The sequence below is a fragment of the Diadema antillarum genome, unplaced genomic scaffold, assembly GCF_040938485.1.
Source record: "Diadema antillarum isolate AM-2024a unplaced genomic scaffold, OU_Dant_1.0 seq00000550_RagTag, whole genome shotgun sequence".
Classification (NCBI taxonomy): Eukaryota; Metazoa; Echinodermata; class Echinoidea; order Diadematoida; family Diadematidae; genus Diadema; species Diadema antillarum.
The window spans coordinates 731,890-759,788 of record NW_027271495.1 but is presented as its reverse complement, the minus strand read 5'-3'; the positions used below and the strand labels follow the sequence as shown (position 1 = coordinate 759,788).

General features: G+C 39.5%; 1 protein-coding gene across 1 annotated transcript in view; it reads right to left on the bottom strand.

The window, feature by feature from the left end:
* LOC139734913 (proline-serine-threonine phosphatase-interacting protein 1-like) overlaps positions 1–27,899 on the bottom strand; it is a 91,516-nt gene that overhangs the window by 50,393 nt on the left and 13,224 nt on the right. Inside the window, exons 2-5 of the mRNA XM_071645693.1 lie at positions 8,703–8,803; positions 5,148–5,222; positions 4,368–4,379; positions 2,565–2,757 (exon numbers count right to left, since the gene is read on the bottom strand). Of these exons, the coding sequence (XP_071501794.1) occupies positions 2,565–2,757; positions 4,368–4,379; positions 5,148–5,222; positions 8,703–8,803 (381 nt within the window). The remainder of the gene's footprint in view (positions 1–2,564; positions 2,758–4,367; positions 4,380–5,147; positions 5,223–8,702; positions 8,804–27,899) is intronic.

The window sequence follows — 27,899 nt, the reverse complement described above, 5'->3', positions numbered from 1 at the left end:
AAACAAACAAACAGAGCAGGACTGACATCATGTACATGTATACGGTAAAATGATAAGAATACTACACTAGTTATAGACTGAATTTGTTTACTGTACAGCTATCAAACATAACCAAACTTTGTTTTTTCACACTCAGTCTGGAAGAAAAGGGTTTTAATGTTGACAGTTTTGAATGACTATCTGACAGTTTATTATGAAACTTCTATCATTACATTCACATGAATTTACACCATTTAGTACAGCCAACTTAAAATGGTGTGGAAGTGCACATATGAGAGATCCTTATGACATGATTACACTAGTCTTCTATTTTTTACTGCCCAAACTAATCCTGCCAGTGTTAGTTCTGTTCACCACAACGGCCCTGCCATAATTATTGCACTTTTGTTGCCAGGATCCCAAGATAGCGCACTGGGTCATGACAGTTTGTCGTCTGTCTTCCAAACTGTCGTCTGCCGTCTGTCTATTTCTGCTCTGATCCTCCCACCGTTTCCAGGGACAACGACCATCTACGAGACCCCCCTCTTGATCTTTTAACACCAGCTCAAGATAGTGTGATAGTGGGGGGAGGGGGGATCAGTGTTGTCACCAATTGGGAGCAAAGAGGATATCTACTCGTTACGATATTTGCTTGTCGTATATGTGGCAGGAATTAGGGAAGGATAAGTGTTAGTTTTGTCACAGTCAGGGGGAGTGTCCCTCACTTCCTGTATGTGAAAGTAAAGATGTTCCTTCAATATTTTAACCCTTTCTGCACCAGAGACTGTTGACAGTGTGCACAAGACTATGGGGATCTCTGTGCCAGTCATCGCACACAGCACACAAAGGGTTACTATCATGTGTTTTCTTCTCAAATCCCAAAGGGAGAAATGGTCATTGGGAGGAGACACAAAACCTCATTGACATTTTCATCAGCCCTTCATGTACAAACACAACCATGAGAGATGATAAAATCATAATTAAAGCTATCATGAGGATTCATTGCAATTCAGTATCGTTTTAGATCAATGTAAAAAAAAAACAATAATAATCATGTCTGTGGGAAGTGTATCACAGACATACTGTAGCAAATTGGCAGACTTTGCAAAAGCTTGAATGTAACAGGGGAAAGTTTCTCAATGCCATTAGTAATATATTTGTTAACAAAGGAACATATCTAATATGTTTGTCACACAAATATTATGATACAATGGACTATTCCTGTCATTTACTACACTGTTGTTTGGTTTTACAACTAAAGGATTTTGGTGGATTTAGTTTTCACACTACCCTTGAAGCAAATACCTTTAAACATTAAACACTGTGTGTACACAGCAGAGTGTTTTGTGGAATACTATACTCAAAATGATGAGATATTTTCTCAATGTTTGTTTTGGAATTTGGTACGCTGCTGAACTTTCCCATTGTGTTTCTTGGCTAGAGCTCAACAACCATATAATCATTTTTCTCTGTGAAGTCACTTGTTTCAAGTTATCTATTATCAAGAATCCCATCAGCAATGCCATAAAGATCAATTTCATCAAAACTGAAATACTGTAAAAGTTAAAGACAGTACATGTATCGTTTAATATCAAACTCTCTTCCTGTAGTCAAGAGAACCAGAAGATGACAATTAATGGGAAACTTCCTGGTAAAGTGATACATTGAGTGACTTCCTTCTATTGTACATGTAGCTTTCACATTTTCACAGAAAATGAAAAACTGTGTAAAGTATAATACGATGATGCGCAAATATAAAAGGACAGATTTTACCACATGCGGGACAAATTATTGCGTGCGAAGAGACAGATATTTTCTGTAATGATATGGTGTCTGTTTTTTCGCCGATTCGCAAGATAGGCTACTCATTGTGTTTGATGGAAACATGTCTGCCATTAATTTGACCTTCATATGTTAGTACATAGACTTCTGTCCTGCATTACACGCGTTCACCCAAAATTTTTCATTTTGGCATCAATTTTAATTGATTGCTTGTTTGAAGCAATTTGGGGACAAAGTTATCTTTCATTGAAGTGTTCTTGAAGATCAGATTGTATTCAGGGTACTGCACATCGGAAACAGAAAAATAAAGAGACATCCCTGAAAAGTGCCCATTTACTGTGGAAACGTCCAAATGCAAAAGTCTGAAAATCATCCAGAGGTCTCCTTTAATCCAGCCAGAACCAACAGTCTTCCCCTCCCAAACAGCCCCTATGAAATAAAAGAGAATCTGTTGATCCAATAGACTGATTTTGTCGATGGATTAAAAGATCTCATGCATGCAGTATTCACAAAAGTTGTCCGTTGAGGACAAGTCCCGGGCAGGTGTCTATGGGAAATGTGTGTTGTAGCAACATCAGTCCGTCCTCAACCGGTTAAAAACCACACAGCTTGCCAGAGGCTTGTTCTACATTGTACCGAGCAACAACCATACGACAACTATAGAGAATTTCTGCCTATTGGAATGGAATTGGAGGGAGCAGGCAAAAGAATTTAATGTTACTTCGTTACTAGGCTGCAGGAAATGAAGTACACTGTATCCATCAATTGTAATAGCTTATAATAGAAACAGTTGGTTGACCCACCTGTATAACCTTGTTGAACCAGTCCCTCTTGACGGCTTGTGTCTTCTTCGTCGACTCCTCTGGTTTCCTCCTCTTCTCCTTCTGGGCTTCTCGGAAGTCCTCGATCTTCTTGGCCTCCTCGACCATTTTGGCCCCCAGCTGGACGTGTGAGGTGCCCATCTGCTCTGTCCGGCTAACAAGCTCATCCCATGCCCTCGCAGGCCACTGAAGCATCATGGGGGATTGGTGTCAAAGAGAGGAAGCGAGAAAGATATCTAGAAATTAGGTTGGTTTAACCATGGATGTCCTAGGCGAGCCTTTGCATTTAACTCTTCACTGCAAATTTCATCTAGGTTTACTTTCATACACTTGTAAGTTTCCGTTAAAATCTTTCTGTTAACTCCTACAGATTTCTTGCAATGTTCACCTCTGCCTGATCCTGTAGGCTGCACTCTACTTTTGAAAATATCTTTGCTTCGATTTTGACAGAGTAGTCACACTTTAATGAGATCAACTTTCAGATTAGCATTAGACACAGGAAAAACTATAACTACAAGAAATGAAGTATACATTCCGATAATTTTCTTCAGATCATTTTACTTCCACTATTAAAAGATGTCACTACCCTTGCTGTATTCCCTGAATCCACAGAATACTGTAAAACGAGGAATGTTTGCGTGCATTTTAATTTCATGAATTTCGAGAGCGGAAAGATTCGCGAAATTAAAATGCAAGCGAAAGTTCTTGTCTACACTATATGCATTGAATGCCAGTGGCAGTTCGCGAAAATTTCATGCCGCAAAAAAGCCCGTCGGCTCCAATTCGCGAAAAATTCATGCCGCGAATATATCGTATTTTACAATATACTTTGTTTTTGTGGAGTTTTGTTTTCATTTTTTTTGGGGGGGGGGGGTGGGGGGAGGAGGAGGATTCCCTTTTAGGGGCTCATGTCACAGTCATATGAGAAGAGTGGCTATTCTAAGAGTCTCACAGGATACCACATTTGATATCTTAATGGCAGTCAGACTATTCTGATTCATCAGACTTTACATCTACAATATGTCAGCTTGTTGGCACATTTCTTTACATGCTGTAATTCCAAACAGCTTTCACCTTGTCAGTTGGGAATTTCTCCTTGTCTGAGAGAGAGAAAAAAACAGTCATGTTTAAAATTTCTCAGAACAAGGTCACATGATGGCAAAAAAAAAAATGGGAGGATTATCATCTGGCACAAAGATGAGTTCAGCACAGGCAGGCAATTACTGACTCAAACTCTTATGCAATACAATCATCTTTTAGACACCAAGACACACAAATAAATGTGACTTGAATAGGCATGCTTTCTGCCCATTTTCTGAGCACATAAATAGGCTACATTGGGTACCATGGGTACACTGGGTGTTTCTTTTTCTCACACTTGGGCAAATTGGCACTGAGTTAAAGTGCAATTGAGTATCATTCTAAAGTTGACTTTCAATCAACAGAGTAAATCAAACGAGAAGAAGGACAGATGTTCTGTCAAAGTTGAACATCAAATGTTAAAGAAACTAATGGAATCGTGTTCTAATGCATGTATTTGCGCATTTTCACCGCATACAATGTGTTGTACATACAGATTGGAAGAAGCATATGACAATATATTCATGAAACTCTATACCATTCCCTCATTTGATGTCACTTTATAAATTCATTTGAAAAAGCAGATTAAACTTCTCATTTCATTCATACAACATCAGTACAATATCACGGATGCATTATTGTACCACAAATTATTCACGGCAAAAGCATGAACATCTAGAACTACATGTACGTATTTAAATGGACAAACCCAAAGTCCTTAATTCCCATATCTGTGCTGAATCGATTGTAAAATATCCAGGAGTGATTTGAATGGGACTATACTCTTCACCCTACTGAACAAAACGTATGATAATATGCCTCTCATGAAACTGCTACGATGACTGCCTGACAAAGTTTCCATGAATAGTAAGAGTGCTGATGACGTCATGATAAATACAGCACACGTCAGGGCCCTATGATCACAAAGACTGCAGGTCTACACAAAACTCTGTGAGAGGGACTGAATGAGGACCCCCCTTCCATGCCTGCCTTCATGCCCTGGTAAATGCTGATGGTCAGAAACTTGTTACAAACCATACAAATTGCCATACATGGTAGATGGAAAACCCTTGTATCAGTTTCCAGTCGAACAAGATTGCACCCACTAATTATGTGTGGCTTGTTGCCACAAACTGATTTCACCCACTAATGTGTGGCCTGGCTGTCACCACAAATGACTGACAAAGTCACCAAATATTTGTAAGTTCCTGCTTTGAATATTTCTAAATTCTCCAGACTGTTTACAAGTTTTTGTTTTTTTTTAAAATCATCTGTTCTTATTGATTATTCAAATTGGCTTCACGAAAAAAGGAGGAAAGTATGCCATTATGCAAATATCCAGCAGTTTCACTTGTGGCCAAATTAGTTTTTTGGCCATCATACGTGGACTGCGGCTGATAATCTTGATTTGTTACTTTACAACACAATCCAAAAATCGGTAACTCTCACATAATGCGAATGGGCCTAACAGCAGCATGCACTCACCCAATTTCTTCCGTTCCCGTAGCATTTTTGGCTATCCTCTGCAGACTCCTCCCAAAAGTGTCCTCTGCTCTGGCCCTGCCAAAGAGGGGAAAAGGAGAGCATACTGGTAACCATGATCAATTCTATTGTAAATATTCCACAGAATAAGCCAGTGCGTAATTAGCTCATGTACACATTGGTACAAATGACCTCTCTTTTTTTCTCAGTTGTAGGAATAGGCACTTCACTTGTTTTCAAAGCCGCATAATGCATTAAGCTTGCCTGATGCAACTATTTAAATGGAATTTGTGTTCAATCAAAGAATGAACTTGCGTTTAGAACAGGTGACTAGAATAGTCCATCAGTTGACACTTGCAGGCTGTTGCAGCTGATATCAGAAAGCGTACTAGGCAGTGAACGCATACAAGTATGGAAAATATCTATGTGGAACTCCACCATAATTCGCCTGACAAACATGCACCTGGCACTCCATTGATGAGGTGGGTAAATAGCATGTAATGCTAAGTACTGTAAAAGTGGAAACTTTCACGTTGTTACTCTAAAAGTGGAAATTTTCGCGGTGTTGAAATTTTCACGTATTTCGCGCGACCAGAAACTAGCGTGAAGATAAGAGCACGCAAATATTTTTGCTTGCCATATGTTCCAGTAGTTGATGTCTTGATTCCACGGAATTAAAAACCCGCGAAACTCTTCTTACCCGGCCGAGCGCGAAAAGTTCCACTTTTACAAGAAACTTTTTCTTTCAATAAAACTGGTTCGATAGGTTCTATGGGCCCTATCAAACCACAGTGACAAATGATAGGTGACAGTAATCTACAGTGTAATATTTTACAATCAATCCGCATCATTTCTTGTCATACAGATCTCTCACCGAACATTTGTGTCCAAATGATACAATACATTAAGATCATACAAATGTATAAACAATAAAGCACACAAGGCTTTACAATAAAATCAATACATGATGCAATACACAATCTCTTCAAGCCTATAGAACAGCACATTCTTATTTCATTTTAGATCTGTCATAAACCTAAAAATTGCATAAATCATATTATATCCAGTTTATGCAGTAAATACAGCTTGTGCAGTTACTTGTCTCATAAACTTCTAGGAAAAAACCATGAATATTCAGTAGGGGTCTCATTTGAAAGCACAAAGTGTGTGGTGGGATTAGAAATTGGGACCTTCTAGTCAGATTGCTGTATCCTTGTCCACTTTACCAAGTGCCACCATTTACATGGCACTGGCAGAGAAAATATAGCCTGTTGCATGCATACACCAGCCTGGCATTGATGATTTAACTCACTGCATAAACATGGTTCTATAGAAAAGTGGTAGATTCCGTTAAAAGTCTAGTGTGATGGAAATTTGAGAATGTTGGTAGAGAATACTAGGTTAAGTGCTAAGTTTTCCATAGTGTGATACTAAGCAAGAGCCAATTGATCATGAGTGCACAAGGAAACTTAGTGGGGGAAACACTCAGGGAGTAACTGAGAATCAGAAAGAAGCCATGCTTAATAATGCACACAAAATGTGTTGTGTTATGGGGAAAAATATGACAATACAATGAGCTGGATAAAAGAAAGTGGTATGTCCATTAAAAAAAAAAACACACAAAGCACAATTCAGCTGCAGTGGTTTCAGTTTCAGCTCTGGAGAAAGTATTTGTTCATCACAGCTTGTGGGGGTTTGTGTGCATCTTCCAAAGCAGATTTACATGAGATAAATTTGAGAGTAGCTGTAGCTTCATTGCGGATAGTGCATGGATATCATAGGCATGGACAGGAGTTCCATGTTTGATTGATAGGATACGCAGTTTGTGACACAGCTGTCATATCCAATGTCATTCCCAATTTAACAGCAGTTCATAAGGAGACTCTGTTCTGAATGCTCCCTAACTCTAAATACATGTACAATCAGAACATCTTTATGATTAGAAAACTTTTTTTTTCAATGTGAAACCCCTTAATCATTCACCTAATTGATTTATTTTCTTCTACAACAGTGCAAGCTACTCTTTTCTACATTGCATGTCAATTTTGAAAATTTATACAAATATATCAGTTATCCTGTACAACAAAGATTTCATGCCTTTGACAGCTGTACTAAACCTCAAGTACAGTACAATGTAGGTATCTGGATTAAATAAATGGAAACATAATTGGAAGAAAACAGAACTGAAGTTTGAAGAAAATTTTGCAAATTGTACAAGAGTTATGACTTTTCATAGACATGGTTAAGTCTGAACACTCAAATGTGCTGTTTCTGCCTGAAAGAAGGCTACAACAATTTTATGGCAAAGTAATGGAATAATAAAAAGAAAGTATGAAGAAAACTCCACAAACCCTACCAGCACTTTCATTTTCTGGCATAATGAAGAGCACTTACTTACCTCCTTCAGAAGGCAGGGGAAATAATATCACCCACGACACATATCAGCAAAAGGTTAGGGAATGTACAGTTTTCGTTCAGAAAGAAAAGTTGTATCATAATTATATTATATTATATTATATTACATTATATTATATTATATTACGTTATATTATATAATGTTATGTTAAAATTCCCTTCATATCTTCCACACATCATATCACTGAACCATTGTGACATTTCATATTGTTGCAACCATAACACCTATAGCGATGACAAGACATACTGCAGATTTAACCAAAACTTTTGACCACTTTTCGAGATTTTCAGCAAACTTTGCCGACGTGTTCTACAAAATATTTTTGCATCCAGTGAATCCATGTTTGGGGTAAATTTCTCTTCAAAGGATTAATACTCAGATCTGCCATAATCACAGGAAACCAAAACCCACATAGTGTATACAAGATGTAAATGTGTATTGAGTGAAAGCAGTTCAATATTGGTAGAACACATCAGTAAAAATGTGAGGAAAATCAAACAATCACTTCAAAAGTCATTAATTTCTAGAGTTCTGGTGCCATCATTGCTGGATAAGAAGACTACAACAGTTTATGACTTCATTCTGGACAATAATATAAAGAAAATATGAGGAGAATGCCACAAATTTCACTTTTCATGAAAAGTACACAGTGTATTCCATCGACTTGTTACTGATGACAAGAGTTATCATTCCCCCTGCTTTCTGAAACAAGTAAGTGCTTTTTCATTATTCCAGAAAAGTGAAAATATGTTGCATTTTCTTTATATTTGTATTACACTGTTGTCCAGAATGACATCGTGAACTGCAGAAGTCTCCTTATCCAGCAATGACAGCACTGAAATTTAAAAATTCATAACGTTTGAATGGAATGTCTGATTTTCTTTGAACTTTCACTGATGTGTTCTATTGCTACTTTAACCCGTTGAGGACGAGTCCCGAGTACACTCAGGCAAGCGTCTATGGGAAATGCGTGTTGTAGCAAAATCAAACCATCCTCAACGGGTTAACCCAATCCACATTTATAAAGGGTTTTGGTTTCCTTTAAAAGAGCATGGGAGAGAACGGAAGAATTCATCGCAAGAAAAATTAACACACAATACTCCAAGCACATGAACTGCTTTAAAGAAGTTGCCACACTTTACCTCTGTTTGAGTAATTCTTCCAGCGCTTTGCACATTTCTCTGCCATCTTTCATTCGCTTTATGAGGACCTCGTATCCACCAGTACTGTTAAAGTCTGTATCCTGTTGATGGAGAATAAAGAATATCAAATGAACACTATCAGAACCAGGTGAATGTGTGAAAAGAACATTTTTTTTTTCCAGTCATTTAATCATTCTTAAATGTTCAAGATTTGACAAAATATTAAAATACAGAGAAATGAAGCTTTGGTTACTGTAACAATAAGGGCACACTGCCGTTGAAAAAAAAATGTCAGTATTGTATTTGAATGAACTTTATTGCAAATAAAATTGTAATTTAATAAGATAAATTGAACCAAATTGTAATGTATTGAAATGCATTGCTGCTTTAATTAATATCAAGTTAAAAGTTTTTGATCCAGGGACTTCTAATGGAATCAGGTGAAAATAAAATAGCATTGCTGAAGTATAACTGTAACCATGCATTTTGGTGTCCCTTTTGTATTATGAATGCATATTATGGATACATATTACATGGCCTGCAGAACCGGGGGGACCTTTTTTTTTTGCACCATACAAAGGAATACATACATAAGGTGCCACCACTTTGCCCCCCCCCCCCCCCCCCCACACACACACACACATACTTTTTTTACCCCGGAAGTTCATCAGTGGCACTGGAAAGAAATAGATAGAGACCTTGAAGTGTGAGCGCGGTAAGGTTATGTTTTTTTTTTCAGCTTGTCAGCTGAAGAAACCCGGAAGTGAACAGAGAAAGATGAGAGCGGAAATTTTTTTTTTCTTTTGTCAGCTGAAGAAACCCGGAAGTGGCTTCAGAAAGTTGTGCTGAAGGCATTTTTTTTTTTTGGCTTGTTAGCTCATGAAACCCGGAAGTGCCCCCCCCCCCCCCCCCCCACACACACACACACACACTTTTGAAAACACTCCACAGGCCCTGTATTATTTTGGACTGCAAATTCATTTATCAGATATGGTGATACAAATTTACACAAAGATTAGCAAATGATTGGCAAACTGCATAATGTCTGCTTTTTAAATCAATCATCTTGTGCATCAGATCATACATCAAGCTGACATCACACATTCATGCTGAGGATTCTGAGCTCTTCTAATCTTAGTGATGCAATTTAAGATCTTCCCAATAATCCTCTCAGATCTATAGAAGGGCATGTACAATGTATCACTCTGATATATCTCACACTAGCAAAGGACAGACATCTTTTGAGCTTTCACTCTTAACCATTAATGCACTTTGTTCAATGATTGCCACATCCGCTGGGAGTGAATTCTTCAATGACAGGCACAAATGTCTAAAACCTAATCAGCAATGAATAGAGATGTACGTAATCCCCTTAGTCCTTATTTATAGTCACATTCACACAGACAAAATAGTGGGATAATAATCGTGATCCAAATCTCTAGATCTTTTTTTTTTTTTGCACTAGTTCAAATGGACAAAAATGTCCTGCTAATTGCTAATCGCGCTAATTTAGAGATCAAACTACACATGTCTGAAATCTAACGAAACTACATGAAAATGGCGACCCTTGCCCTTGTGTTCGTGTGCTGTTTAAGCATGCATGAATGACGGGACAAAAAATCTCAAGATTATTTTGTTCCAGCGCTCACACACATGCCGCTGCACCAAATTATTCCAACAATTTCAAAATAATTGCAAGATTTCTTGGGACTTGTATTGAAATGTTGATTGCATTATTTAGTGGGATTTCTATGTCCACACAGGCAAAAATCTCAAGATTTGCATCCCAATAATTTGCATCAGTGTGAATCCATCTAATTTGCATTATCAGTGTAAATCCCACTATCAAGTCACCATGGCATTCCTCTGACACTGAGCAGGGAGGTGTTCGTTTCACCTCCCTGAACTGAGCCACACTGTTACAAGGAAGTGGGATGGCTATACTTACGGGCAAAGTTTGGAGGATTTACAAACTTCAATACTGATGAAAAAGCACAGCAAATTCAAACAATAAGTGCCTGGGTACACCACAAGGCTGAAGTGGGCCAACAGTCCATCTTGATATCATAATAACTTTCATGAGACAGACATGAATCACCCACAATTCAGCTAATTTGTTTTTATCACATGCCGCTATTAACCAATTGCGGAGGACGGGCTGATTTTGCTACAACAAGCATTTCCCATCTACAGTGTATAGACACTTGCCTGAGTGTACTCGGGACTAATCATCAACAGGATAAACAATCATAACAATTTTCCCATTCATTAGGAATACCACTCATTTTTTCATCAAACCACAGGGATCTTGAGTCAAAACAAGCTCACTATATGATTAAACTCAAAACACATGAAACATAAGCTCAACAACGGCTAAGCTCTGGCTTTTGCAGTCAGTGAACAAACATCAAAAGTACCGGTCAGCTGTGCATGGGGAAGAAGCTACCTTTTCAACATATACCCATGCTGTCTGTATTTGCTTCAGGCCTTCAGCATGCAAAACAACAAAAGACTAGCTGATTGACAAAATGTCCTTCACTGGTGTAAATAAATACTAATTGCTCAAGGGCAATTTGTCAATCAGTTGCCATAAAAACGACTCTGCACAAGAACCATTAATTTGAACAAAAGAGTGTTTCTCGTTGGCACACATAACTAGAAAGCTGTAGTCGTTGAATGATACCCATTTGTAATGGATGCCTGCAATTTTCAATTGCTGCAACATTGAACAGAACCTCTGCTCCACTCTTCAAGCTTCATGCTCTTGTAGGCTTCCTTTCTCGGTTTCGACGCATTAGTTTGCAAACGTTAGGGGAGCTTTTGCAGACGATAAATCTTCTGCCTACTCTTGTTCCTCCTTCCCTCTCTCTCACTCTCTCACACACACACACATACACACACAACAGTCGAACTTTTTTGTCCTCATTTTGCTAAACACTATGTCACATTCATATATCTTAGTTTTAAGTGAAATGGACTGAAAAATATTAATGCCCATCACAAGTCGTATTGAATAGAAATGTTCCATCGAGTCTATATGTACATCATGGCATGGATTTTTTTCTGGTTGTCACATTAAATACCATGTTCTTTACAGAACACAGAACACAAATGAACATTGGACATGTGTCATGACTAAAGTATCATCACAATTCTTACTCATGCAAAGGCTTTTCAATAGTTCTTGGATGTGATATCCAGTCTTGGTCAAACTGAAGCATTGCATATGATTAACCCATTGAGGATGAACTGATTTTGCTACAACACGCATTTCCCATAGACACCTGCTCGAGTATACTCGGGACTCGTCCTCAACGGGTTAAGAAAAGTACCCACAGCCTACATTAGTAGTTCATTAACTTTTGAGACATTTATCAGTTATATGATAGTCGATCAATTAACATACAGTCTGAAAAGGTCAAAATCACACTTGCTTTAAAGCTTGTTGAGGACGAGCTGATATTGCTATAAAACACACTTCCCATAGACACCTGCCTGAGTATTACTCAGGACTCGTCTTCAACAGGTTACTGTAAAACACAATATTTTCGCGGCATGAAATTTTTGCGAATTGGAGCCGACGACCTTTTTCGCGGCATGAAATTTTTGTGAGTTACATGTACCTCTAACATTCAATGCATATAGTGATATAGACAAGAACTTTCATGTGCATTTTCATTTCGCAAATCTTGGCTATCGGCAAAATTAACATGCACACGAACATTCCTCGTTTTACAGTAAAGAGCACTTAACTTGGTGCATCATCAACTTCAGTGAGGCTGAGATGTTTCGACTTGAGGGCACATCCATACCACAGAGAACAAACTACTCTTTAATAATTTCTTCTTCTTCTTCAATAAAGTAGCCTGCAGGCCACCATGTGGTGTATCAGTTTACCGGACTGCACTCAAACATGCATGCACATCTAGACCTACACTGTACCTACACACTGCTCTCTGCCCCCTCCCCCCATTTTAACCTGTACACTCCACATACAATGACACACAAACATATCTAATTCCACCCAGCCCCCCCCCCCCCCCAAAAAAAAAAAAAAAAAAAAAATCAAGCGAAGCCTGAAATGAAGGCAAACTTGAGCAGATTTTCTATTCATTGTGCTTCTATAAATTCAGAGCTGTGACCTTCTCCACAAGGCACTTTGTCAAAACATTGTCAATGGGATTAGCAGTATGACCAAGCACTAATCCTAATCCACAACCCCACCTCAATGGAGTCAATCATGCATAACAGAACTACATCATAGGTGTTGTATTCTGCATCTTTAAGGGGCATCTAGGGATGTTCAGCTGTGAGAAAAGGTGACATGAAATAACCGCCCAATCGTTTGCATTCCCTGCAATATTTTGAGGGAATATCCTTCTCAAAAAGCAAAGATAAGCAGAAACAACCTTGGTTATTTAAAACAAACTGTTTCTTCAATCAAGATGTGACATATTTCACCAATCTGGTTTGAGTCATTCATCCTCAAAGTTTCTGCAGCTTCATTTTCAGAAGAGTTCAAAACTTGAAGTATTGCTTGGTGTAGGGGAGAGGTCCCCTCTTCAAAATGGATAATCTGATAATGATAAATCTATCATATGACATAATCTGATTCAGCCATCCTGGGCTCACATCTACAAAAATAGTTCTCTATCTAGTTGAACCTGAAAGAAAGTATATGAAGAAAAGAAAATCATAAAATACAAGATTAAATGTCTGTTTGAAAAACCAACTTGTTGAACTTCAGTTCTTATTTTTTGCCTTTTTTGAGGGGGGGGGGGGGCTTCACTCATGCAATGGTGTCACTCCTTAAAAAATTTTATGAATCTACGGCAAAAAAAAAATATAACAATGAATGAATAATCCCTCTGAATATAAAAGAAATATGTTCAGCCTTCAAACATGATACACTTTGCAGAGAAATTCACCTTCATCATTTAAATGTAATCACAGTTCTTATCAAGCTGGTATTCCTTTATAATAAGCAATTATTATTATCAAGCTGGTACTGCTTTATCATTTACACAATTTTCATCGCTTTATTTTGGTCTCTTTGGTACATGTATGACAATGTGATGGGGCTCACGATGGTCCACTTTCTTTATAGGTATGAGACCCATAATTACATTTTATGTCGTACTGCAGGGTACCCTGCAGGGTACCTACTGTAACACAGTGATGTTCACTGTTCTAATAAGGGTTCGTTATTCTGAAACACACAAATTCTCTATACCTAGATATTCGTTCATCCAAAACTGAAATAAGGCAAGATGAACATTTGTGGCTTTATTCCAAAGGTTTGTTAGTCTGAAAAAGAAATACATGGTAAGGTTTGTTATTCAGCTATGAATGCATTGACATTTTTGTCGCTGTTGATCATGTAAATCTCAACATTCCTGATCAAGGTGAATTCTGGTCTACTTTAATAATGAGTTTGGCTAGCATAGTGATGTTTGATTTCTGATGTGCCCTTTAACCACTAATACTCACAATTTCCTACTCTATCTGACGTTGGCCCAATTTGTAATTAATACGATCCATCCTTCCGTCCTTTCCTGCCTTCCAACAGACTAAAACTTAACAGCACAAACAAACAAGCATTCCACAACATGAAAAAAACAAGAGACCCGCGGGTCACGCGCTCACCTGAGTATCGCAATTTCACCTTCCATGCATTCTTGCACACACTTACCTGAGAACATTGGAAACTTTAGGTCTGCATATGGATCCCCCCCCCCCTCAACTCGGGGGGGGGGGGGGGGGGGGGGGGCAGGCAGTCCTGGATCTGAATCTGCAATTAACAAACTTGGAACTAAAGTCATCAATGTACAAACTCATGGTATTAACTTTGCTTTATCATTTCTGGTTCTAGAGCAGAAGATTTTACATATTCCTTAATGTGGGGGGGGGGGGGGTGGGCCCCCTAGTCCCCCCCCCCCCCCAAGAGGGACATGGTGCCCATTTGAAGGAATTGAGATTCTATCCCCCTAGGGATGCTACCTGCTAAGTTTGGTCAAAATTCATCTTGAGGTTTTCAAGAAGAAGATGAACATGTACAATTCAGGCTCCATTACAACTGTATTGTAGGACTTCTCCCCAGCCCTCTCCTGGGTCCTAAGGGGGGGGGGGGGGGGGGGGGGGGCACTCCTGATTCCGCCAACCCCATGAACAAACTTGAAACTACAGTCATCAATGTACTAACTCATAGTATCATCTAAGCCCTATCACTTCTGGTTCTAGAGAAGATTTTTAAAGGTTCCTTAATTTTAGGGGGTTTGGCCCCCTAGGGACCCCCCAGGTGGGCAATGGAGCCCATTTGAGCAAATTGAGATCCTATCCCCCTAGGGATGCTACCTACCAAGTTTGGTGAAAATCAGACATGGCGATCTCAAAGTGAAGATGAAAATGTACAATTTAGGCCACATTAGGACCCCTCCCCACCCCCTCCCCTGGGTCCCAAGGGGGGCACCCCTGATTCCCCATGAACAAACTTGAAACTACAGTCATCAATGTACTTACTCAGAGTATCATCTAAGCCCTATCACTTCTGGTTCTAGAGAAGATTTTTAAAGGTTCCTTAAGTTTAGGGGGTTTGGCCCCCTAGGGACCCCCCAGGTGGGCAATGGTGCCCATTTGAACAAATTGAGATCCTATCCCCCTAGGGATGCTACCTACCAAGTTTGGTGAAAATCAGACATGGCGATCTCAAAGTGAAGATGAAAATGTACAATTTAGGCCCCATTAGGACCCCTCCCCACCCCCCCTCCCCTGGGTCCCAAGGGGGGCACCCCTGATTCCCCCATGAACAAACTTGAAACTACAGTCATCAATGTACTTACTCAATGTACAATGTATCAATTAAGCCCTATCACTTCTGGTTCTAGAGAAGAAGATTTTTAAAGATTCCTTAATTTTAGGGTGTTTGGGCCCCCCTGGGGCCCCCCAGGTGGGCCATGGTGCCCATTTGAACAAATTGAGATCCTATCCCCCTAGGGATGCTACCTGCCAAGTTTGGTGAAAATCGGTCATGGGGTTCTCAAGAAGAAGATGAAAATGTAAAAAGTTTACGCACGACGGACGACGCACGACGGACGACGCACGACGGACGCCGGACGAAGAGCGATCGCAATAGCTCACTTGAGCCTTCGGCTCAGGTGAGCTAAAAAAACCCTCATAAGAGCATTAGTGTGCTGTTTAATAGCAAAAGTATCTGCTCACATTCAAAACCGATAATCACTTCCACCTTGCTGGAGTCAAACTTCAGGCAATGTCATATCACACCAATATTGACATCATACCTAGAGGTTACCTACAATACTAGAGCAATAAAATGAGACTTCACCTATGGGGAAAAAATGTAAGAAAACAAAAAGAAAGTAAACTACAACACGTAGCTTGCTTTCGCTTGAAAATAATAACACCACTGTCATTAGGTCAGTCACATGAGAAGATAAGAAGGGTTGTAATCGCCCTACCCATAATAACCAGGATGTTTTCAGTTAGAAACGTGGATCTTCATTAACATCCTGATCTTTTCCTTACCGGTAAGTGCAGAAAGAAAACATGGACAAAGATACCCATGAATACCCTGAAGGGTCTCCGTTCATTGTGTATCATTATTGATACCATGTATATGCATGTATGTGACCCTGCATCACAAAACTAACAAAAAGTCGACAGATATGGATTTTTAGTTAAGAGCAGATTCTGAAAGAACAGACTTTAAGCTTTAAAATGATGTATCAATTCAAAAGAACTCTCCTAATCTATCCTAACATTGAAAAAAAAAAACACACAAACTAACATGAGAACTGAGAAAACAGGCTTTGAAGTACAGAGTCTATTCAAGCGCTTAATCTTTACCAAACCGTGCTAGCTGTGCGATGAACGGAAGAAAAAACATGATGCAAACCACCGTAGCAACAACAAAGAAGGGATTATCAGATTAAGCTGAATTTAAGCATGCTTTATTAACACATTCTTTAAATGATCAATGCCAACTACAAAGCAGTTAGCATTATCCTTTCTAAAGTTATTAGAGTTTAAATTGGAGAGTATGGATAGGGTTTTTAAGAATGAAAAAAGGGACTCTTTATTATTGAAAAGACACTTGAACTCATCACACAATTCTACCAAAAAGCGTTCGAGAAAAAACTGCTAAAAACACATTTTCCTGTTTGTTTTATGATTCTTAACTTTAGTATATTGTAGAAGATTGAAGACTTGCTCTTTCAGAAAATATGAAAATTTCAAGATTGGCTAGGTTGGCCTGTTTCCCCTATTTTCAGTTCTCACACAAAATCAATGTGTGCGACTTTTTGTTTGTTTTGTGATGCATGGTCACATATTTGGTGGATTAACCCGTTGAAGACGAGTCCCGAGAATACTCAGGCAAGGTGTCCATGGGGAAATACGTGTTATAGCAAAAACAGTCCATCTGCAATGGGTTAATGAACCCTCTTAATAACAAACCTTATTTCATTTTTAGATCAAAGAACCTTTGGAAAAATGAACCTCATTTCAATTTCATTAACCAGTCAGCAAAGAGAAAAAGAACAGTTCTGTTGTTATCAATTTATTCCTCCCTCTACATGCTACTTGTGAGTTCAGAAAGAAGAAAATTTATCATCCACCATTCAACTCAAGTGGCGTGTCAAGTGTGTTTGACAACCCTTTACTTCCATTAAGCTTCACTTTCATGATGTTTTGCTCATTCAGACAAAGTGTTGATCAACACCAGCCTATTAATTGAAGGGGGATATAAAGAACAGCAAGGGGAGACCTCTCTTTCTATCCTACAAGCCCCCCCCCCCCCCAAAAAAAAGGAATAAAATGTGTACCACACATTTCATAACATTCTTTTCACTTGAACAATTATGAAGTGTGGCAAGTGTGCTGCTCAAAAGCTATGCGAAGCTGCACCACACATACAGAACATGGTATACTACTCTAATTGTAGTTACCACAGCATATATGACATTAATCAACCAATAAACTGCATTTTTGATATTGTTGCAAGGGTTACTATCATAAATGAACAAAACTTACTTGTAGTTGGAAAGCAGTATTCAAGAATGGGGACCCTGAACTATAATTATATAGTGAGTTTAGAACATAGTTTAAAGGGACTGTACAGTTCTGGTTGAGGTGAGGATTTAGCTTTCAACTTTTTGCGAGATATTTAGAAACCACTCTATGAGATGTCAAAGAGCATGCAATTCTTAGGGGTATCAAAAGTTTATTTGATGAAAATCGGTTTTGAAATGGCTGAGATATCCAAAAACAAGGTGAAACAAAGAGATCCTAATAAAAGGCATGGCCTGTCGCCTTTTATTATCATCACTTTTTGGATATCTCCGCCATTTGAAAACGAATTTTCATCAAACAAACGTTGAATCCTTCTTACAATTACATGCTCTTTGGTATTTCATCAGAGGTTTCTCATTATCTCACTTAGGAATGTTATAAACCTAAATCCCCACCTCGACCAGTACTGCACAGTCCCTTTAAGCTCATTAAAGCTGGAATCATTACCCACTTATTTCCTCTTTCTCTCTCACACACACACTCTCTCTCTCTATCTCTCTCTCTCTTCATGCATATAGTCTGACAAAGTTTTTAGAAAATCAGAATGTGGTTTGTGAGCACACACATTAAAATGAAAGTGTTTTCTAGTTTTACAAGATATCAGCTCATGTCAATGACTACAGAAATGAATTCTCGGGCAAAAGTTTTGTTTTGGTTTTGGTTTTGTTTTGGGTCTTTCTTTTTTTTTTTGGTTTTTTAAGACTAACAAGGGAGATTTGACAAGTGCTATGAATAAGAACAATTCCATTCCACTGCAACTTTATGGCCTCTTACATCTCCTGTCAGACTGACAGACAATACTATCAAAGACACGATTGCAGCTGTCCTTGACCGAAAACACATCTGGGCAGCTGCACTTGGCAATCAAAGAGGAAATCCACCTCAAAAATATATAAACTTCAAAGGCTTGAGGAAAAAAAAAAAGATTCCCTACACAACGTATCAAGAATGACAAAAACAGGACAAGAAATAAGGGAAATACAAAATTTTGAAATTTCACATTTTGAGGGAAAATATTTCTTGACCAGTCCACATGAATATTCAAAATTAGCGAGTTAATGATGTCATGCCATCACAATTTTTCATGTACAGTATGTTAGATATGAAATTTGGAAAAATTGTTATTTTTAGCTATTTTATGTAAGTAAAGGCATATTCCCATATCAAAATATAGAAGTAACATTTGTTCTTTTGTATTTTGGGTGGTTTTTAAGGCAAGTTTTATATAATTTATTTCTTGCAGAAATATGAGATATTTGTCATTTCTGAATGTAACATATGAGAAATTGTGAGAGCATGCCATCATCAACTTGCTGATTTGAATGACTGGACAAGAAGTGTTTTCCAAAAACGTGACATTTCAGAATGTCATAACTTCCTTATTTCTTTTCCGATTTTTGCACTGTTCTGTAGGGAATGTCTTTTCCTCTTTGTTCTGAAGTTGATAAAATTTTGAAGTGGATTCTTCTTTAATCATCACGATAGATCAATTGCAAGAATGTTCAGTTTAAACCAGGGAGGTGGGGCAGTAGTATTCTTGCTCCAACCTCCCTGGCCGTAATATGCACTTTTCTGCTCAAGACCCAGAGGCCACAGAAGGGTGGTTGGGCTGCCCCTCTCCCCTGCACACATACAAATGTACATGTATACACTTTTGGCTCTTACAATGTATAAAATAACCCCAAAACACCACCCCTCCCCACCCCCCCCCCCCCAAAAAAAAAATAATAATAAAAATGAATGAATAAATAAATAAATAAATAAATAATAAATAATATAAATTAATTAATTAATTAATTAAAAAAAGAATAATAATAATCATGATAATAATAATTAGAAATACAATAAAACCATGAATTCCAGAGGTTCCGCTGTCAAATATTCTTCTCTGCAAAATAGGGGGGGTGTACCACTGACCCCACCACATGCACTACACTTGACCCTGGCCCTTCCCCAGCCTGGAACCCCTTAGACCCATGTTGTGAAATTTGAAACCTCAATCCTGTTGCAAATTAATAGAAGCCTACAATGTATGAATGCACCACATGATTGTGTCAGGTATCTATACTTTTCATACTGTAATTGCCCATACATGTATCTATCTATTCTATCACAATAGTCATACATTCAAAGTGTGAGTGAGTTTGCCCTTTTCCCCTCTCTCTGTGGCGAATCGAAATCATCTCTTATTTTTGTTGTAAACTACCGCGTACCTTCCGGTTTTTCATTTCCCCTCTCCCCTTGATGGAGGGTTGAAGGTCAAACGTACCTCTACTTTGCTGCCTTTTTTCTCTTTTTCTTTATTTCTTTTCTCACAAAATTCATTTTTCTTGTTTGTGTTATTTGTATACCATATTTAGAAATGATTTATGTTTGTATGCCAATAGTTGAAATCAATAAAACATATAAAGAAAAAAATCTCATCTTAATTGGGTGAATGCACCAAATGAAGAGACCTAAGAATCAATGTTTTCTTCACTCACTTTAATTCTAAGGATCCAATTCTGAATGGCTCTATATTATGATGTGCATAGATCAACATGAGGATGAAAACATCAACTTTTTGTAATGTTCTATTCCTGCAACATTCAAATAGGGAACATTGGGGGGAAAGTGGAGCCAACTACTCAAGGCTGCAATCCTATTGAAAAGGACCATCCTCCCCGTTGACAAAAAAGAAAAAAGAAAAAAATGTGCCGTGAATGAGTCATGGATGAAAAGAGCCATATTTATTTTTGTTACTGACCCTGTGTTCCGTCAACACCTCCACACTCTCATAATCATGGTAAATCCCTTTAGACGGTTCCAGGCCCTGGCTTCTGTTTAGTGAGTATGAAGGGAATGAACCCATGCAAATAATGTGCAAAACCAAGGCGGAAGTAGCCTGACAGAAAAGGAAGTCTAACGAAGTCTGAACGACTGTGTCCGGTCTGAACAAAAGCAAAAAACATATATGCATATATAAAATATAGCCGACCCCTGAATGCACATATCGAATTGTACAAACTGGGACATCACTTCAAATTCAGCATTGTTGACTTTACCTGAATCATGCAAAATTGGAGTTGAAATCTACAGTACAGGAAAAAGTATATCTTTGCTGGAATATTTACCAATTGTATCATATCCAAAACTTTTTATTTTGTAAGAATGCATAAAAGAGATTCTCTGAACTTACAGTAGACCTGCCTAAAACCTTTTTATCAGCTGCTTTCTTTGGCATAGTGGATGAAGCAATAAAGAAAAGTTGGCTTTGAAATGCATGCTGTACAGAGATGCCACATTCAAAAAAATTTTATGAGTGAGATTTTCATGATTCGGCGTCTCGATGCACATGTGCATGCGAGCGAGGGAGCAAAGCGTAAGAGTGAGGGAAGGGTGTGGGAGGGGGGTCCCACAGTAGGGAGCTTTTTCAATTTTTAGCTCTTAATGATGCAATCCAGTGCATACTTAAGTGACTATTTTTTACTTATTTTGAAAGACAAAAGGAAATATTCCTTCAATTGCAACTATCATTGTAATCCTTTGAGCTATGGTCCCGATGCGTGAGAAAAATGGGTGCCATGCGTGAGATTGTGAGACGGACCCTAAATGCGCGAGTCTCACGCAGAATGCATGAGACTTGGTAGCTCTGGCTGTAATGTTCAGATACTGTCTGATAGAAAAGACACAATTTATACATTTCACAGGCCACAGAACCTTTTTTTTTTTTTGGGGGGGGGGGGGGCCAAAGGAGTCAATCTGCCATAGATGAACTAGAAAAAAGGAGATTTTATACTTAAGTCTTCTTAACCTGGAGAACCTCTGCAGAACATGCCAGATGTAAACGGGTAGTAGAATTTAGACAACCTAGCAGAGGGTGAAACACACCCCCATTTTAGAGTTCCTAAACACTAGCATGAAGTCCGCATATATGCTTCTATGGAAGCCAGTGGATGCAAGTTTCTCCTAGAGAGAAGTGGGCAGTTTCTCTTGAGCATATAATACAAATTGTATGTTTACTTGTACCATGGACAGCACCGGTCACCGGAAGTGTGTGGCGTGTTCATGTCGTGACCATTAAGAGTCCTCCTGTCTGCAGTAAACATGGCACAACCTCTAGAGGTTACTGTAAAACTAGGAATGTTCATGTGCATTTTAATTTCGCAAATTTCGCGAGCCGCAACATTCGCGAAATTAAAATGCACGTGAAAGTTCTTGCCTACACAATATGCATCGGATGCCAGTGGTAAGTCGCGAAAATTTCATGCTGCGAGAAAGGCCGCCGGCTCCAATTCGCAAAATTTTCATGCCGTGAATATATCATGTTTTACAGTACCTCAGACTCATGCTATGCTGTCTAGCATGACATTTTCGTCAGACTCAATCACTCCAGACTCACTCAGGACTTATATGCTTTGTACAGTGTCCGTTAGTCCCAGGCATCTGAGGTAAGCACAACATGACCTCCAAAGGTCTTGTTGTGTTTTGGGGGACTCCAAATGGAGTAGTACTGTCACCAATCTACTTTCTCACAGCAAAAACTTGAGTGGGTATCTCACTGGCTTGGAGACTAGCTAGGTGGCAACCTGGTGGTGACTTGAGTCTCACTGGTCAGGGAAACATCTCCATGACCACTCCTGGAGACTAGCCTGGTCTCCAGGAAGTCACAAGAGAATCAAATATGTTTGACTATTTTGGAGACTTTTTCCAGTCTCCAGCTGGTCTTGGAGACATCTCCGCAATATCTGTGTGACATCTCCGGCAATAGTTGCAGCCAAGTCGCAGATCAGAGACTAATTTCGTCCGCGAGGTCTCCAAGAAGTCTCCACGACTTTGCAGACACCCAATTGGTAACCTATCGGAGACATAGTTGCGACATTTCCATGACTGAGAAGAGGTCGCTGCAACTTCCAGGCAAATAAGATGTTATCTATGTAGTCTAGAGATGTCTAGGACATTGCCCTGGAGCCACTGAGTATACTTGGGCAGGTGTCTAATAGATGGAAAATATATGTTGTAGCAAAATCAGCCTGTCCTCAACAGGTTAAAGTGTAAGAGAAGAAGATTTGTGGGGGAGGACATGGTGCCCATTTGAACAAAGTTAAGATCCTATATACCCAAGGGATACTACCTGCAAACTTTGGTGAAAATCCACATTTGTGCAGTTTTGGAGAAGAAGAGGAAAACGTAAAACGTTTTGAAATGCACTATGGACTCATTGGAGCCACTGACTCTGGTGAGCTACACTTGTACACTTGTAAGAATACCAAATGATACATAAGTTGTCGTGTTGCCACAGCCTACATAAATTTCTGGTGTGAGTATTCCTTCACTTATGGGTATATTACACAGATGTTTGATTACAAATCATAACTGATGAACATAATTTTTGCTATCACTTTTTTGTCATCATTATGGTTAAAGGCATAATTTACCAGTTGCAGATGAAACAAAAACCCAGCATTAGTGCTTCAAAATAGTTCTAAAATGTGAGTTAGGGATAGAAACAACCAATGTAAAAATTTGAACCAGTATAATCAACATTAAGTTTTTTTAAATATACAAAATGTGAACAATAGATATAATAAAAATGTTTCCAGACTAAACAGTCTACAGTTATGGTTTAATGAGAAAAATAGTGATATCTCCTTATATTTTAGGCTTTATTGCAAAAATTTTATATGGTAGGATGTTTTGTGATACAACTGACCTAATGTACACATATGCATCAAAAGTGATATCTTGAAAAATTTCTAAATCACTGCTCCCAAAAGTAAACAGGACCTTTAAAGGAGTTATACCAAATGGCCTCAAAAAAGGAAAATGACAGTATGCAGACTTTACATCACAAAAACACAGCAAAACAGAAAGAAGTTTGTGGATGACTGCCACAGCATTAAAGACGTATCTCAAAAAAGGCACAACTGGATACATTATATGTACATGGACATGATGTACAGTGTACACGCTTTTCTACAGCATGGTCAAAACAGAGGAAGTGCTTCCTGTAGACTACAAACAAAGGGATTAATTGGGTTTAGAAAACTGGGTGAAGGATGGATTAAATTTCAGACAGTCTATTATTGAAGGCTACAAATGCATCCTGAAGTCATACAACCTGAGAGCGGGAAAAGAAAAGGCCATTTACGACAGACTACACAAAGTCAGAGGGAAATGTGTGATTTATATGTTGGTTTCTTTTTGAGGAAATAGAAATGGTTCATGCATTGCAAGGCAAACAGTAGCTCTGTGTGCTTCTGGCAAACTTTGCACCCTCAATCTGCATGCTTTGGTGGTTGTACATGTACCAGAATGTTTGTGTGCCACACCACACACTAATGCCCAATGAGATTCTTTCTCGGAATAGCCATGTGATACATGTCATGATATGGCCACACGCACACAGCTTCACGCAATTTCCCATTCACCAGATTCTAAGATCTACAGTCAGACCATTAAGTTATGTTACTCCCGCACGCACTGCGCATGGGGCCGCTTCATGCGGTTGCGTGCAGGTTTGTGCGATTTCGCACGGGTGCGTACATGGCTCCGTGCGCCCCCGTACGCGCCCATGCATAGTCGTGCGCCTGCATGCGGATCTGTACGCCCGCGTGCGGATCCGAACGCCTGCGTGCGAATCTGTACGCCCGCGTGCGGATCCATACTCCCTCGCACTGACTGACACGCAGCCGCACGGAGGCGCACGAGGGCGCACGGAGGCGCATGAGGTCGCACGGGGTCGCACGGGGGCGTACAGAGGCGCACGCACCCGCACGAGATCGTACGAAATGGCACGAAGACGCACACACACCCGTACGAAACCGCACGCAACTGCACGAAGCAGCCCCGTACACAGTGCGTGCGGGAGTAACATAACTTAATGGTCTGACTGTAGGTATGGACTTAAAATGGCACTGACAACTTGGGAAAACTGGTAAAACTGAAGAGGCTTTCCTGCATAAATAAGACCATATCACCATCATAATTATTCTGCATTTCGACATGAGGACATATTGATAATTTCTGGAGCAAAATTGCCTCAGGACTTAAAACAGAGACTCCAACTCTCCCACTTTATGAGATATCTCGCCTTGAGGCCATTGAGTTTGAATATCTTCCACTGTTGCTGTGTGGCTCCCACTTATTAACATGTATTTCTTTCCAGTTTAAATTTAGTGGTCTTCCACCCAACTTTATACCCCTTTCATACCAAATTCCTCCGGACGTCACCAGAGCGCACTCTAGATGGATGTCTGGGGTATGATTCGTTAAGTAAACACGAGGTGCGGGTAGAGCACCGTTTCATACCGGAGGCTTGTCTGGAGTGCGCTCGGGCATACGGTACCACAGTGCCAGCTATTTCTTTTAAAATTGTTTCTTTCTAAATTTATTTACCCTTAAAATCGAGTCAAAATATTACTAAGTAGAGCATTTAAGATTAAAAGGTCAAAATCACACTTGTTATTATTTATCATTACAGTTAATTGATATTGTCATGATTTTATCGTCATTGCTTGAATACACATGCATGCATACTGTACAGTGAAGTGTATACACTTTCTTTTTTTTTTCAATGTACATAAGTAGGCCTAAGTAATACAAAGCATGCACTTATTTAAATGAGTTCTAGAATTTCCAGTTCCGGTCGACATCCGCTGTTCGTGTGGGTGAGACCTTTCATACTGGAACGACATCCATTACATTGTTCATCCACTGTTCGTCCACTGTTCATCCACTGTTCGTGCTACAGTCTAGCACGCATATCGCATCCACTGTTCATCCACTGTTCATCCACTGTTCACCCAGGTGTCTTTATCAGGCTACCTTTCATACCAACAGTGTTCTAGGGTGAACAGTGAACGACCTCCGGATGTCATCCACTGTTCAGCATCTGGTAAAGGGGTATTAGTCATGTGTATGTATATCAATCTTCAATAATAAGGCTACAGGATTGCACTAGAGAGCATCTACAACTCTTCAGCTTCCAGGGCCCTTTTGGCATTAAAAACGAGCCCTGGACCCCTGCCCGCTAGGGATGTCGCACAACTAGTTTGACACATGTCATTATGCACATTGTGCTTATGTAGGGCCTATAAGTTCATGCAATCAGAGTCTACAGTTTGCTATTAGGGGGTCCATGCAGGCAGGAGAATATCCCGTTTGAGAGATTGCTTGGGGTTGGAGTCTGTTAATGGGTGAAGTTTTATGCATTATGTATCTTTCACCCGTTGAGGACGAGTCCCAAGTATACTCGAGCAAATGTGACCCGCGACAACGGTTTCAGGCAAAAGTCGCAAGAGCAAATTCCCTCCTAGGCGGGGTACAAAGATCTTTACCATTATTTTTGTCGATTTGGGTTTTTTGCAGAAATCAAATCTTTGATATGTTTTCTACATCTACACTAAATTTCATAGCATAAGACTACGTTTTTCCTATCGAAAATGGAATTTTAAGCGCCCTATGTTGGATCGCACTCGTCAGTTTCGAGCTTCTTTCGAACGCCGCGCCAATATCCCCAGCGTTGCTACGGCGCATGGTCTCGCATGCGATTGGCTGGTGCGTCGCGCACATTTACATAATTCGGCCTTCGGAGACACCAATTGCAGCGTTTTGGGAATGCTTTGTCCACGCGTGCATGATTACATGCTCCATTGTTCTTGTTATAGTGATTTATACGCTCGCTCTGTAGTGCGTGCTCTTCATTTGGCTTTCTATCCAAACTATTCTACCGCATTGTTCGACAACGGAAGTGAAACAAAAATCATGTAGCAATACATAATAGTGTGAAAAGAAAAAAAAATAGTCTACTTGTACATGTAGTAAGAATTGTGACAGCAGACTGACTCAAGGGAAGGATGATGAGAGGAAAGGAGAGGTCACATGTAACCAGTTATATTCAAATACTACACATCAAGATCGCACCAAACGAGCCGTACGTGTTTGTTTGTTTGTTTTGATATAATCAACACCACCGAACAAGGCAACATATGCACGGTTTGTAAAAGCAAAACAAACAAGAATCATGACCCATGCCAGCACTGGCATTTTTCTGCCTTCAAAAGGGTCGTCAATGATAAAGTCAAATCAACAACAACGAAAACGCGATTTGTAAATGTGTGGATTCGCCACCCGCTCCCGTTTACATGCACATGGTCATGGCGTGCGGATGCCATTGCGTCATGCGTATACCATACACAATGTACACAATACGTGCAATTATCGTATCCACCATCTTGAAAGATGTACTGGTATCTACAAACCCGAGCGAACCGCATTGTTTTTCGGCTCACACTGAGCTACTAGGAAGGGTGCCCGGGAAATTTGACTCTCTCAGTGAGCCAATCAGAAGGCGATGTGGTTGCTAGAGGCGGAGCTTAACATCGATTGGCACCATCGTGCGGATGGGTGATTCTCACCTCGCATCGCCGCTCGGACATTGTCTTTGAGTAAGAGGTGAAACTTCAAAGCTCGTTTTCTCGCAATTTTGTCAGGCTAACAACTTAAAAAGTGCATTTTATTTCGCTTTCCATGCCAACTTATGGTGCCGAAGAATACAAGTGTTTTATATCAATGCAAAGCTTAGGAAATGGGCAATGTGATTCAGTGAAAACATGAATTTTCAAAACGTCCGACTTTTGCCTGAAACCGTTGTCGCGGGTCACAAATGTCTATGGGAAATGCGTGTTGTAGCAAAAATCAGCCCATCCTCAAAGGTCACTATTAAACATGGATGATAATCAACCTGTCTAGACTAATTGCAAATGCTTGTGCAGTTTACCAACCCCAGGTTTACTTGGAATCAACTCAATGCTCTTGTAACGTCAAGATGTCTTGTGGTTAGTCATGGATAGCTCACTGAAAAGGGTCTCCCCTCCCCCCCCCCCCCCCCCAATTGTAGTTATATATTCATGTTATTGCAGCTATCCATGAGCTCATAGTCAAGTCTGACCCCTGTTAGTACTGCCCAAGTCACAGTGAATGAACAACTTGAAATGCTTGGGTACAAGCCAGCCTCACAGATACGTGGAGATGTAACATTGTTATACGTTTTGTGTAAGACAAGAAACAACATACTGTACATTCTTTCAACTGGCCATAATTGGTCATGCTCGCGGCAGTACCTACAGT